The sequence below is a fragment of the Trichinella spiralis genome (assembly GCF_000181795.1).
Source record: "Trichinella spiralis strain ISS 195 chromosome Unknown Scfld1, whole genome shotgun sequence".
Taxonomy (NCBI): domain Eukaryota; kingdom Metazoa; phylum Nematoda; class Enoplea; order Trichinellida; family Trichinellidae; genus Trichinella; species Trichinella spiralis.
Genome location: NW_003526940.1, coordinates 832387 through 847120, shown reverse-complemented (window position 1 = coordinate 847120; position 14734 = coordinate 832387). Strand labels below are relative to the sequence as shown.

Below are 14734 nucleotides of genomic sequence, written 5' to 3'. Positions count from 1 at the left end.
TATATTCAGATTGAATACATTATCATAGGTAGGTGTGGGAGAGAGGAATAGAATATGTTTATATAATTTATATACAGAAATGTAATATTTATGGATAACGTGATGTCGTTTTCAAATATTTATACTTGAAAGTTTGGCTTTATTATCATTGCTTTTTTTCAGTAAGGAAGTTTTGCCAGTGAATACCATGAAGTTATTTTTTCGGTATTGCTATGCTTTTCGGAAACATTGCTTTGCAACGTTAAATAACTAGAACAAGAAGTTGGGGATATTATAGTAAGGAAGTTGGGAAATGCATATTATCATAAATGAAAGTTTAATTTCTGTAACATAGCTATTGAATCAGTTAGTTCGATAATGCAAACTTTGAAAAAATAAAATTCATCTCGCATATTTTCTTGATACATTTATTGAAATGCACTTGTAAAAATAAAGCATTAACAATGAAGAAATCTCATTTCCAAACAGCCTCCTCAGTCGCTGTTCACTGCACATAGTTAAAGCAAATAAATAATAAAAAATAAAAATAATTGATAAAATATGCAAAAAGGTTACAAAATATGGCATACAAAGAAGCAAACAAGCAATACAGTAAAAGGTGAATAATAATGTAGATGATATATTTCACTGACAGTTGTTCGGTTGAGATGAGATTGGTGGGAAAATTATTCCATGCAGCACCGCAGCACCACTGCAGCTTGGCATGAACAACCAAAGAAAGAAAACACATTTGAGCAGCCAATATACTGTATTAATATAGCTAATGGAGTAAGCAAAAAAATCAACAACTGCAAACAAGCCGAAAATAATCCAATAGAATAATAAGCATTGATATGAAGTATTTTTTTCAGTTGATTTAACTTTTTCCAAACTTTTCACCGCTGGATAAGCAAAACAGATCGAATTGCACAGCAGTTCCGCACTTCTGCTGAATAAGAAAAGCACAGTAATCACAGATGCTAACAAAGTTGCAGCTTCACAACGATTTCGTCCAGTTTTTTCTTCAATTTTATTAAAAACTTTCCCAACAAATGTTTTATTATCACTGATGATATCAAAAAGATCAAAAAAAATTCCTTGAACAGTTGTTGCAAATTTCAAGAAGTATAAAATATAGATTCCCACTTCGACCATAGTCATCAAAATATTATTAAATTTTCTTTTTCTTTTCCAATTATTTAAATTCAAAATTGTTAAAACTACTCTAATACATAGTTTAAAATTTTAACCCTTGAGTTACCAAGGTATTTCGGCACCAAGTATGAAAAAGGGGAGGAGTAACTCTTGTCCCTCCATTTTTATGGCTAAATTTGATAAAACTTCATGAGAAATGTTTCACAAAATATCAGAAAGAACTGAACGTTGAAAACAATCAAGCGTAATGACAGTATTACGCAACATACAAAAGAAATTCAACTATGCATACGGTACAGTATAAATTGAACCTGCATTCCCAATGCGATAAAGTGGCATAACAATCGGTTTCATCCAACAAAATTTAACTGCTTAATACATATATCCAGATTTCTGGGATTCATCATCCTGCTTTATAAGTGCCTTAAAATATAACAGAAAAATTACAGTTGTATTAGCCAGCGGTAAAGTGCTGCAATTTACTATTCTACTGCTTGCAACTGTCGTCTATACGACAACTATTCAGTGTTCAGTCACTCGAAAAGAATATTCATAAATCTTTCATGATAACAAATTGTAAAAAGGTAGCTGTTGAAAAAAATCAAGCGATTTCAGAGCGTCGACATTATTTCAGTTTCAATGGGAATGCGATCACTTTTACTCCACTTGGTGATTCGAGGGTTAAACGTCAAAAACTTCTCAATGTTTATAGTCTAATATATAATAGAACTTGATATAAAGTTATTTCAATTTTTTACAATTAAAAAATTGAAATTATTCATTTGAATCTATACCAGCGTTTTCAAATACAAATCTGTTTTCATGAATAACTTTATAAAATAATCAATTTTTTCTCAAAATTCAATTTTCCAGATTGTTCTTATACTATTAATCTCAACGTCTTGTACTACATTTTGCAATTTTTGTCTCATTAATAAAAAACAAATAAAAGAAAGACAAGAAAATGATGATACAAAAAATGCACCTTTTACGTAACTCATTGTTGATAAAACAAATCATTAATACCAATAAACAAAAATAATACAAACATTCTTGCTCATTAACTATGTTGTTTTCTTTTTCTGCTTCACAGAAAGATCTCCGACGATTCATAAATCAGATCAGATCAGATCAGTTGTAAAGCACTAATTACATGAAAAATAATATTTTCATTCATTATTGGAACATGCACCATCAATACTAAATTTATATTTTAATCAACAATTATACATCCTAAAATATTAAAATAAGTAACAAAATTTAAAAATAAAATATTACAGAAAGATACAAAAACAAATTGGAATAAAGTAGAAGTTGTGGTGAAAGGAAGAACAGCATGCAGATGATTCCTCACCACTGTATATCAATCAACAGCAGTAATGGCGTGCTCAGCATACATGTTTACATGCAAGTGTTTGGCATCTCTAATTAATTAAATTTCCCAATTGTTTATGCAACAGACTGAAACTGCAACTGCAAACAGCCGCAAAACAAATGCATTGATTTGTAAATGAAAAAAATTGAAAGATTAGCGCAAACGGAATTACTGAAAAGTGAGAAAAAATGCAATGATCTACCTCATCATCGATAGCATAAACTGACGGTAAAGAGCAAACATTATTATATTGTTTAGCAATCATGTAAATCTCCATATTCTTAATCTTGTGATTTATCTAAAAATAAATGAGATAATTATTAAAAACAAGAATCTTCTAAAAAGGAACATTCCTAATAATGACCATTTACATTAAACAAATAAAACGAATTTAATAAATAAATAAATAGGGATTGCAAACATTTGGAAGAATAAATAAAAATAGCAGAATGTTTGCATAGATGATCTCAATCCGTTTAGATAAATCAGAGACACAAGAGAAGATGCAAAACCACCTTCAGCTGCTTGTACATTTTATTTTAATACTTTTCTCACAATCACAAAATCCTAAATGCCGAGCTAATGATGGCAATGCTGAAGTAGACTGGTCAGTTACAATGATCCATTTGAAAAAGAAATTACAGCATTATTGAATTGCCATCACATTAGGGTGCTTTCAGGGCAATATTATACAAAGCTCCAGGACAAATCAGAGGCAAAATTATCGTCTCAAACAGCGCCGGTGCATGGGTGAATGGAAACGCGGACCTTACACAACAAAATGGACAATCGTTTGGAGTTACACTAGAACATGTTGTAGGGAATAACAATGACATAAAATTTCTTGCATACAACAATGTTCCACCAGGCATGCCCAACGTAAAAACAAAGTCTAATAGCAAAGGTATGGAAATCAGTCTTAAGGATTTCAATATCAAATTGTCCATCCATTTCAAGGAGTGATAATTGTACGAACAACTCTTAATACTGATGCCGCTTCATGGATTGTTCATACTGTACCTGGATTTCCAGCTGCAAAAACGGGATACAGCTGGCCAGTAGCTGAAAATGCTAAAGGACATTTATTAATTTGTTTGACCATTTCAGAAAGCCAAATAAATGCCATAGGTTTGATTGACTTTCATTCAAATTGTTAATACTCATATTTTCATTCATATTTATAAAACATTCATCTAAACTCCACACAAAATTAGCACCTTATTCCAAGAGTGTAATTATAATTTTCAAATGCAATCACTTAATGGACCATTATCATATGCAATATAAATGAAAGATTTAGTTAACGGCACCTTAAATAGAGGAACAAGATTGTACTGATACATTGAATTTGTATGTATCTGATGCTACTTTTTGTTTAGCTGCATCATTGCTTCGTGCCGAGCCTTTAGTACATTATAATGATATTCCTGAAACTGAAACCGTAGGAATGCAATATTTCAAAAAATTATCAAATGGACAGTTTCCAACAGTTCCTCCATATTTGTCAAGGCAATCGATTAAAACAGCAGCACAAGCTGCGGTAACTGTAAACGTTTACAGCAAGTCAGCAACATCTAGATACGGTAAGTAGTGGCGAACAACACTATGAAAAATTTATTTTTAATACTTTATGTAATTATGAATGAAAATGTATATTCAAAAAAGAAGGTACAAATTTGAAAAACCAAAATATTTGAATGATATAAACTGAAATTCACAAATTAATAAATGCATATATATTAATAAAATATTATATTTACTATGAATATATGATGATTGATTTATCAAATGTGCAAATTAAATGATTTTTCAAATTTCTGTAATACTGACAATGCGCCTTCGCATTCAGTGAAGCTTGAAAATAAAATTCTGTCATTTCACACTTTAAAATATTAAGAAATATGTCATGATATTTTACATTTGTTTTATCAATGTGAAATATGTAGCAAGTAAATTATTCCACTTCAGAACAAATAAAATTAAATTTTTAGAAATATACAGGAGAGTGATCGTAAAAGCTCTTAAAAAAACGATAAAAGTGTGGTCAAGAAGAGACAATAAACTCAAAGGAGACTGTAGAGTGGTGGAAAGAAATATTCGTTTAATCAAAAGCCCTGCTCCAATTAGTGATCACAACACTAATCTTGATGCTGATTTGACAAACTGGGCTGTTTCTGATCCTGGAAATATATTCTGCCTCATTGATAGGCCATATGCTGTAACTACATTTAAAAATATTTTTAATAACTGAAATGACAATTTATCTTTAATTTAGAAAAACCAAACTGTCCAATCTGCGATGGCAGTTTGTATTGATCAAGCAGATATTTTCGCCAGATTTAATGACATTGCTGCTCAAGTTGAAAACTGCCCGTAGTGAAAATATCCACGAATTGATATGCCAGATTTATTTGCATTTTATAAATTAAACCGAAATCCTTTACATTTTATTTCATTCAATCAATATTTATCTGTTTGTGTAGAATGCTACATTTACAGGTATATTGCATGCTATTTAGAAATCATGAGAATATTTTACAGAATGTTTATTAGTAGGATAGAAGTGCATTTTTTCATTATTGTTTTCTTTTGTCGGCTAATTGTAAAACAGGAATGAAATTTATGGTTTCTGCATTTTGGTTTGCAATGGCAATTCATCTTTCGTTCTTTTCATTATCTCGATGAAAATTATTACGCACCGCATAAAATTTTAAAATTATCTAAAAATATTTTTCGTTAATTTCTTGGATTATTACCTTATCTTACTATTTAATAGGAATGACGTTTTTAAGTATGAAAATTTTCAACTGAATATTCTAATAACTGTCTCTTTAGTTTTTCAACAAGCTTTATATTTTGAAATATGGCATATTATTGCGATAATTATAATTGAAAAGTGGCTCTACCTATATGATAGTGCTAAACAAAGATGAGGCCGCTTAGACATAAGCATTATTCAAAGGTCTGAGAACTGGAAAGATCTGTTCTTCATTCCTGAACCTTCTTTACCACCACAACATACCACGTTCATGTTGCTCGTCCTGTCTTAACTAGTTTGCTTATGGTCATTGCAGTATTTCCGTCTTTAATCCGAAGTTTCTTAACGCTTTATCACTTATAATTTTGATGTATATTAATTTTTATATTGACTTCGTTTAAATATATTACTGCAACATAAATTTTGAGAACCTATTCAATGATTTTTTTGAATGATTTCACTATTTCAGTGTTATATATTTCGAAAATATGTTTGAATTTAGCATAAATCGTCAAATGAAAAGTTTTTCTTCCTTGATATTCGACATGATAATTATTTTGTTGCAACCTGACAAAATATGAGCGCAACTTTCTTTTCATGAATTCAACATTGCAACAGTTGTCCGATAAATTGGCAATAATATATATGTACATGTACATGCGTATATATCAGTGTTGCTATAACATGTGATAAGAAAACTTTCATTAAAAAGTTTTTAAAGTCAAAAAAAATTAAGCAACATCCAATGTGGCAAAAACTTCATTCCTGCGATTAAGCAGAATTAAAGTAGCACTTCCTTGGTTTGGTTCATCTAGCAATTAAAAGTTTGAAAAAGAAAATGAAAAATTACTACATCGGTGCTTATAAATTTGCTCATTACTTAAATTTGCTTGTAGGTTAAGGGTGCTTCCTTTACTTCATTACAGTCAATAAGACTATTGTGCTGACATGAAACAAGGTTTTCTACTGATTGTCAATGATCCACAAGTCAGCCAAAAAATAGACAATGAAATCGCTAATTTGCATGTCGCGATATGCAATTATTAAAATTTCATCCTCACATTCAACACATACATACTGAAATCATTGGAAACATAGCAATTTACAAAATTAAACTTTCCGTTTTTTGAAAATATTTCGAAATCAAGAAGCAAAAACTGCATAACTGTTTATTAAATTTCGACTAATTAATTTTCAACAGAGAACATATGCGAAAAACAAAGAAACAACATAAAAGAAAATTCACTAGAAATCAGAACTTTTATATTCATTTACATGTAAAAAAATATAATCACCGTAACTGACTAAATTCACCGTACAGTTCACTTAAATGCTACAATCTGACAACGTGCCACTACTGTCCAACTGCTTTCCTACAAAATATTTACATAAAAATGTACATATACACAGAAAAATCTTAAAGTATTTACTTCGCAGAGAAATTTCCACGGTGCTCATTTAGCAGCAACTGATTCCGAAATTGAATATTCACGCAACCAATTGTACGAGATGATTCCACTTCCGAAATTGCCGTTTGGCCAGTTTTCCCAAAATTTCGCATTCCACCCCGAAGACGAAGCACCAGATGCAGTGTGCTTTCCTTCTGGATGTTATAATCTGACAACGTTCTACCATCTTCCAACTGTTTCCCTATAAACAATATATAGAAACAAATTGATAATAACAAAAGATATAATTCAATACCAGCAAAAATCAGACGTTGCTGATCCGGTGGAATTCCCTCTTTATCCTGTATTTTGCCTTTCACATTTTCTATTGTATCAGATGGTTCTACTTCCAAGGTGATGGTTTTGCCGGTGAGGGTCTTAACAAAAATTTGCATTCCACCGCGTAGACGAAGCACCAAGTGCAATGTGCTTTCTTTCTGAATATTATAATCTGATAACATTCGACCATCTTCCAACTGTTTGCCTGAAAATTGCGTTTTTTATCAGTTTTCCGACTTTAATTCAAAATTGAAAACTTAATACAAACAGATATAACGTATTATAAATGAATCACAATTATTATGTATCAATCTCAATTCTAATCTCTACATTTCACAAAAAATTTTAAATCAATATTCTAACAGAAATTTGATCCATGAGTTGAAATTAAAAACTACTTATTTCTCTGATTTTCATATTTGAAAACTTCATAAACAACATCTTCCTTCATTTGATAATGATGCAATCTTGCATTTCCTACAGTATACCTAGTACAGTAAGATAGAAGGAAGTGAGTCATTCACTAGATACGTCATTCAAAAATCAATAAATCAACGTAAATTACACCTTTATCGCGCACTTGTTTACTGTTATTATTATTGAAGCATACCAGCAAAAATAAGCCGCTGTTGATCTGGTGGGATGCCTTCTTTGTCTTGAATCTTGCTTTTTACATTTTCAATTGTATCTGACGGCTCAACTTCAAGTGTAATCGTTTTTCCTGTCAACGTTTTCACAAATATCTGCATCCCACCGCGCAAACGCAAAACCAAGTGAAGCGTGCTCTCTTTCTGAATGTTATAATCGGACAAAGTACGTCCGTCTTCCAACTGTTTGCCTGAAAACACAATTCCCAATGTTTACATCACGTATTACAGTAAACAGGAAAAGATCAACTTTGTATAACATAGCTTCGCGTCAACTAACCTACACTTTACTTACCAGCAAAAATCAGACGCTGTTGATCGGGTGGAATTCCCTCTTTATCCTGAATTTTACCTTTCACATTTTCAATTGAGTCTGAGGGTTCCACTTCCAGAGTAATGGTTTTCCCAGTCAGAGTTTTGACAAATATCTGCATTTTCCAGAGAGTTTATCTAAAACACAACAAATAAATTCCACTACTAATGAAAATTACAACCGTTCTGCATAATTATTTACATTTAATTACATGGTGAGGTGATTTTACATTACAAAGTGGCATGTATATGTATAAAGTGAATCCCGTTACACATAAGGTATGACGAAAACAACAGGTTTATTTATGAATAGTCTAGTCAATAAGCTATTATGATGTTTTCAATTTTTAAATATTCTTTTAAACTAAATAATGAAATACGTTGAAAGTGTAAAAATACTATAAACAACAAATTTCAAAAATAAAGTCCTACTCACCACACGCTGTAAAATGACGAAATAAACGACGCTCTGATTTGCACCACTTATAGGCAATTCAAGGTCACGTGTTTTAAATGATTCTCAGGTTTTCCATCATTGAAATTTTATAAATTTATTTTCTATGAATGGTAGAATGCTTTCATCACATTTTTTAAAGCAGAGTTTTGCCAAAAAAATTATTAATTAATTTTTTCGTCAAGCATTGCGTTTTATAAAGTCTTTTTGGAAACAGCATTTACAGTAGTAAACGAGGATAAGTGAGTTTTTATTTACAACCGGAAGTGAAAATTTCGGCATTTTGAAGCTTTTATTCTAGGAAAACGGAAATCTTATTAATTCTTATGAATCTGTCTGATTGCATGATTGGTCCATTTTTATCCATTTTTATTATTAGTATTTTATCTTTTGTTCAGAACCTCACCAATCTCAAACATTTTGTTGATGAACTATGTTTTGGAAGGCAGTTTCAAAAACTATGTGCTGAGTAATGCATAAGTAAACGAATTGTTTTCAAATACTAGTTGTAAAACAAATATCTGTGTTTTTTAAGAAATATAATAAGGCTATGTAGAAGTAAAAATAAAGTGCCACTTATTTTTGGGTTAGGATAATTCACTACTGTTATTTACCTAGTTAATTGTTCTGCATTTCTTTATAATTTGACATGCTGAGGGAATGTAAAATTCGGAAGGATTTAGAAATTATACTGCACTACAAGACTGTTTAAAAGAAATAAAATTTTTGTTCTTCAATGAAATATCATTCACATGTATAATTTACTGTTTTGTAGATAACTTTAACGAACGAATAGGTTGGGTTTGGCTACCTACTTAACGCACTATTAAGCAATTCGGATGAATAAATTATTTGTAACAATTAATTGACTATTAGTAATTTCTGATTGGCGAAGTGATTTTATTGGTTACTACATTTTATTGGTTTTAAACAACTTTTGTGCAATTTGTTTACAATTACTGTTTACATGCTTGTTTGGCATCATTTAATTATGTGTATGGTTTTGGCATGTTTTGACGCCCAACAAATTTTTGCTCATAAAAGATTTGAATGGAAGTAGTCTATTTTGAAAATTGTATACATAATAGCTAGAAATTGGTATGTTGAAAAATACCCAAAAGGTTCAAATTGCGATTTTTTTACTTTCAGCCATCATAATACATAACAGACTGCAATGAATTTTAAAAAAATTTAGAATAAAGATTTTCGTTGCTTTAGAAGAACATTCCTAAGTCACAGTTCATACAATCTAATTAGGGGAAGAGATATAAAAACTAAAAAGCCACCTGACTCTAAAATACTCCAAAATCCAGTTCGAGGGTTAAGAATAAAAGGCAATATTGCATTTTATTATGATCAATTTATATATTTTCGAACATGTTTTTGATTAATATTAATGGACACTATTTTAAAAATCTCTATAATTTAATGAAACAATTACTTATCATGTACATTTTTATGAATAACAAAATAATTGTAATTTTATTGATCAGCAATAAATTTTACTGATTTCTCAGAATGTATTATCATCTGTTAGAATTTTAATAGAGAAAGAGACGAGCAGTATTAATTCTGCCAATTTATAGAACAGTAGTCTCAATTCTTCGATCATGTACATAAGTGAATGCGGCAAAGAACAAGCGATCTATTTACTATCATCACAGCTAAAGCAGCATAAGCTTAACGCAGAAGCAAATTTTTGAACTTTATGGAATTTACATGCAGAAATGTAATGACTATGTTCCGGTGCAAGAGATCACCGTTTTCTAATAGAAATGCATATTTTGTTGCCACTTCCTTTATTTCCTAAATATATTATGAAGTTAGGTACTGATTATTTCATAAACAATAATAATTAATAATATGCATTCTAAGAAATGAGTAAAAATTAATGTAGATAAAAACTATATAAGATTTCTTAGCTTATGTCTTTTTGTTATTTATAGCGGAGTGAATCATGGAATTTGGCAAGGAATTTGTGGATGAAACTAGTGAACATCTTTTTTTTCACTATACAAAAAATTATAATATGTTAATTATTTGTTATCATTTAAATTGTGCAGCAATAACGCTGTCGCTGTGCCACCAGTGGGTCGCGAGCAGTTTTTGGGTGGGTCTACGGGAGTAGTCTTCATTTTTGTTAGGAGATTTTTACTCCTCGAAAATTGTTGGGTGGACAACTAAGCAATGATTCAGTTACTGATGACCTGAGAATCACTATTTCTGTTCGGCTTCTCACAGCACGCAGATGTTGTCCGTACCAGCATGTCCACAAAAGCAGATGGAGAATTAATCAATTTGTTTGAAGAATCTTCGTTTAAAGTAAGTTTTGAACATAAAATATTAACATAGTTTTGGCTATCAGTTTAAAACACATATCCAACTATTTCCACCACAGCATTAAAAGTGCTGCTTCCTTTCACTACTTTCTACTTGCGCGAAATTGGATTTTCAGCAATGAATGGAATTAAAAGCAAATTTAGAAATAAGCTACAATTATCCAACATCTTGGGACTAAAACTAACATGTGATAGTGTGAACGTCGAAGTCATCAGTCAGAACAGAAAACAAGCCCACTGTTCGCATGCACCTCATTATGCATTTGACAAATAAACTTATACATTATAATTAGGCGTATTCATTAAAAAATTTAAAGTATTAAACTAATATTTTTTTATTTAACCACTCTTGCCTTTTAAAATATGCGTTGCAAGCAGGTGGGTAGCTAAAAATTACCGTTTTCAAAAGTGGGTCGCAGCCCAGAAAATTTTAAGAATCACTGCTTTAATAATTAAACAAGTGACCAGACTTGAAAAATTGAAGTTACTGTATAAGTTATTCCATTAACAACCGTTGTTGCCATATGGCAAAACAAAGTTCAGAGAACGACAATATTTAATCAATTTCAGGTAACCACTTATGAATTTTCTATTTCATTCCATTTCTTTCCTCTTCATCTGACAAAATATTCATTGCACATTTTTATGTATTAATTGAGATATTCATGTTTAATGGAAAAATTATGCATTCATATAGGTGTTGATATAACAATTATAATAAATACTGGAAGCAAGGATCACTAAAAATGGGCACTGCCAATCATCACCATTAATTGCAAATAAACAAACCCTGTCTAATAAATAAATCAAAGACAGATTGCAAATATTTGTCAGAATCGTTGAATTCATGATCATAATGCGTTTATATCATCCAAAGAGAAAAGCGAATGCTGAAATACGTTCAGCTACCCGTATATTTTATTTTAATAACCTTTGCACAATCACAAAATCCTAAATGCCGAGCTAATAATGGCGGTGCAAATGTAGATTGGTCAGTTACGAAGATTCATTTGAAAAAGAAATTACAGCATTATTGAATTGCCATCACATTAGGGTGCTTTCAGGGCGATATTATACAAAGCTCCAGGACAAATCAGAGGTAAAATTATCGTTTCAGATAGCGCCGGTGCATGGGTGGATGGAAACGCGGACCTAACACAACGCGACCAACAGTCGTTTGGAGGCACTCTAGAACATGTAGTAGGGAATAACGATAACATAAAATTTCTTGCATACAACAATGTTCCACCATTAATGCCCAACGTAAAAACAAAGTCAAATAGCAAGGGTATGAAAGTGAATCTTAAAACTTTCAATATCAAACTGTCCATCCATTTTAAGGAGTGATAATTGTACAAACAACTCCTGGTACTGATGCCGCTTCATGGATTGTCCATACTGTACCTGGATTTCCAGCTGCAAAAACGGGCTACAGCTGGCCAGTAGCTGAAAATGCTAACGGACATTTATTAATTTGTTTGACCATTTCAGAAAGCCAAATAAATGCCATAGGTTTGATTGACGTTCATTCAAATTGTTAACACTTAATTCATATTTGTAAAACATTCATTTCAACTCCACGTAAAATTAGCACCTTTTACCAAGAGTGAAATTATAATTTTCAAGTGCAATCACTTAATGGACCATTATCATATGTAATATAAATAAAATATTTAGTTAACGGCACTTTAAAGAGAAACAAGATTGTACTGATACACTGAATTCGTATCTGATGGTATTTTCTGTTTAGCTGCATCATTGCTTCGTGCTGAGCCTTTAGTACATTATAATGATATTCCCGAAACTGAAACCGTAGGAATGCAATATTTCAAAAAATTATCAGATGGACAGTTTCCAACAGTTCCTCCATATTTGTCAAGGCAATCGATTAAAACAGCAGCACAGGCTGCGGTAACTGTAAACGTTTACAGCAAGTCAGCAACATCTAGATATGGTAAGTAGTGGCAAACAACAGTATGAAAATTTTATTTTTAATACTTTATGTAATTATGAATGAAAATGTATATTCAAAAAAGAAGATACAAATTTGAAAAACCAAAATATTTGAATGATATAAACTGAAATTTACAAATTAATAAATGCATATGTATTAATAAAATATTATATTTACTATGAATATATGATTATTGATTTATCAAATGTGCAAATTAAAAGATAAAGGAATATTTTTCAAGTTTCTGTAATATTGACAATGCGCCTTTGCATTCAGTGAAGCTTGAAAATAAAATTTTGAACTTCTGCACTTTAATATATTAAGAAACATGTTATGGTATTTTACATGTGATTTATCAATATGAAATATGTAGCAAGTAAATTATTCTACTTCAGAACAAATAAAATAAAATTTTTAGAAATATACAAGAGAGTGATCGTGAAAGCTCTTAAAAAAACGATAAAAGTGTGGTCAAGAAGAGACAATAAACTCAAAGGCGACTGTAGAGTAGTGGAAAGAAATATTCGTTTAATCAAAAGCCCTGCTCCAGTTGGCAATCACAACACTAATCTTGATGCTGATTTGACAAACTGGGCTGTTTCTGATCCTGGAAATATATTCTGCCTCATTGATAGGCCATATGCTGTAAATACATTTTAAAAAAATTTTAATAGTTGAAATGATAATTTATTTTTAATTTAGAAAAACCAAACCGTCCAATCTGCGATGGCAGTTTGTATTGATCAAGCTGATATTTTCGCCAGATTTAATGACATTGCTGCTCAAGTTGAAAACTGCCCGTAGTGAAAATATTTTGTAAATGACATATCAGACTTATTTAAATTTTATTTATTGATTAAACTAAAAATAGTTGCATATAATATGTAATCCTATCTTAATTGTTTTGTTTGCATACAATGGTACATCTTATGTTATATTATGTGCAATTTAGAATTCGTGAAAATATTTTAGAAAATGTTTATTATGTGCATAAAAGTTTTCTTTTTTACTTCTTGAATGGTAAGATGAGATTTTAATTTGTTATTTCTGCACTTTTCTCGCTGTGCTGATCTTTCTTGTTCATGTTCTTGTCACAAAATATTCTGCAACGCATAATGTTTTGGAATTATTTAAAATTATTTTATTTTAATTTGATATCTTATGATCCATTAATAATTTATTATACTATTTAAATGGAAAGTTGTTTTGAAAATTTTCAGTAGATGTTGCCAATAATACTCTTTTATTTTTTTCTAAATCAATACTACTTTTTCTTATAAATGGTTATTTTTCAATTTTTAAATGTTTTTTTTTGCTTATTTGAAAAATCTCTTTATTGTTCTACTCTATAAATGTGAAGTTGAGCTGTTGCTCAACTGTAATTCGGCAGTATTGAATAGCGTGGCATATGGCAATGGATCTTTCCAAAGCTGTTTCTGTCGTACTGATAATTTTTATTAAATAATATTTTTATTTTGAATATTATAGCTTTTTTATTGTCATGATATGAATAAAACCTTGCTAAGCTTTTATTGTTTCAAATGAATAATATAAATGAATAACGTGAATTTAGTGGGCAATAATGGAGCAATGTCAAATTATATATTCATTTTTTTTCACGTACAATGGACTGAGGTTAATGAAATGTCAGGTATTTGCTTGTAATTTTGTACCAAATGACTGCTCATATTAAAGGAGCGAGCTATAAATGTGCAGAAAACATATCAACAAATAATTTTTCCATACTTGAAGTTGAAAATTATTTTTGTAAACGCGCTAGACATTATTTTACATGTTTATTGGTTATCATTATTGTTTTTCTGTAAAATTCAAGATTACTGGTATTACTGAATTTTATGTTCTCAACAAAATTTTCAGCTTAAGCAAGTGAATCGAAGACAGATTGCAGTAGATCAAGTTGCGCTTGAACAAATCGCTTGGTTTTCAAGTTCGTGTTATGCAGAGCATTTTAGCTAATACAAACAATAATGCTTTTGGAAAAAAAACTGTTCAAACTAAAATGAAATTCCCGTT

At 30.5% G+C, this 14734-nt stretch overlaps 4 protein-coding genes across 4 annotated transcripts; 3 read left to right on the top strand and 1 right to left on the bottom strand.

Moving 5' to 3' along the window:
• Window positions 1-1523: 1523 nt before the first annotated feature.
• Tsp_07298 (hypothetical protein) lies at window positions 1524-1690 on the top strand (the record flags this gene model as incomplete). Its single annotated transcript, XM_003381576.1, has 1 exon — window positions 1524-1690. A coding segment is annotated over one exon (167 nt), but the record flags the coding sequence as incomplete, so codon positions are not given.
• Window positions 1691-3012: 1322 nt separating this feature from the next.
• On the top strand, window positions 3013-4886 carry Tsp_07299 (deoxyribonuclease II family protein). The gene is made up of 6 exons (XM_003381575.1): window positions 3013-3116; window positions 3190-3413; window positions 3467-3637; window positions 3889-4092; window positions 4501-4727; window positions 4785-4886. Exons 1-6 carry the CDS (start codon window positions 3013-3015, stop codon window positions 4884-4886), a joined length of 1032 nt encoding a protein of 343 aa, XP_003381623.1.
• A 1735-nt stretch (window positions 4887-6621) lies between these two features.
• Window positions 6622-8075, bottom strand: Tsp_07300 (ubiquitin family protein). The gene is made up of 5 exons (XM_003381574.1): window positions 7937-8075; window positions 7605-7832; window positions 6972-7199; window positions 6698-6917; window positions 6622-6640 (listed from the first exon to the last, which is right to left on the bottom strand). The coding sequence occupies exons 1-5, from the start codon at window positions 8073-8075 to the stop codon at window positions 6622-6624; spliced, it is 834 nt and encodes a 277-aa protein (XP_003381622.1).
• Window positions 8076-10672: 2597 nt separating this feature from the next.
• Window positions 10673-14677, top strand: Tsp_07301 (deoxyribonuclease II family protein). Its single transcript, XM_003381573.1, has 7 exons — window positions 10673-10729; window positions 11652-11737; window positions 11811-12034; window positions 12088-12258; window positions 12497-12700; window positions 13119-13345; window positions 14579-14677. The coding sequence occupies exons 1-7, from the start codon at window positions 10673-10675 to the stop codon at window positions 14675-14677; spliced, it is 1068 nt and encodes a 355-aa protein (XP_003381621.1).
• Window positions 14678-14734: the final 57 nt, after the last annotated feature.

Coding starts and splice junctions, on each gene's coding strand:
- Tsp_07299 (XM_003381575.1), top strand. CDS start 3,013: ATGCAAAACCACCTTCAGCTGCTTGTACATTTTATTTTAATACTTTTC. Junction 3,117..3,189: donor GGCAATGCTGAAGTAGACTG/GTCAGTTACAAT, acceptor GGGTGCTTTCAG/GGCAATATTATACAAAGCTC. Junction 4,093..4,500: donor GTCAGCAACATCTAGATACG/GTAAGTAGTGGC, acceptor TTAAATTTTTAG/AAATATACAGGAGAGTGATC.
- Tsp_07300 (XM_003381574.1), bottom strand. CDS start 8,075: ATGCAGATATTTGTCAAAACTCTGACTGGGAAAACCATTACTCTGGAA. Junction 7,200..7,604: donor ACAGCGGCTTATTTTTGCTG/GTATGCTTCAAT, acceptor CGCAATTTTCAG/GCAAACAGTTGGAAGATGGT. Junction 6,918..6,971: donor GCAACGTCTGATTTTTGCTG/GTATTGAATTAT, acceptor TATTGTTTATAG/GGAAACAGTTGGAAGATGGT.
- Tsp_07301 (XM_003381573.1), top strand. CDS start 10,673: ATGTCCACAAAAGCAGATGGAGAATTAATCAATTTGTTTGAAGAATCT. Junction 10,730..11,651: donor TTGAAGAATCTTCGTTTAAA/GTAAGTTTTGAA, acceptor AAATACGTTCAG/CTACCCGTATATTTTATTTT. Junction 12,035..12,087: donor AACAAAGTCAAATAGCAAGG/GTATGAAAGTGA, acceptor ATCCATTTTAAG/GAGTGATAATTGTACAAACA.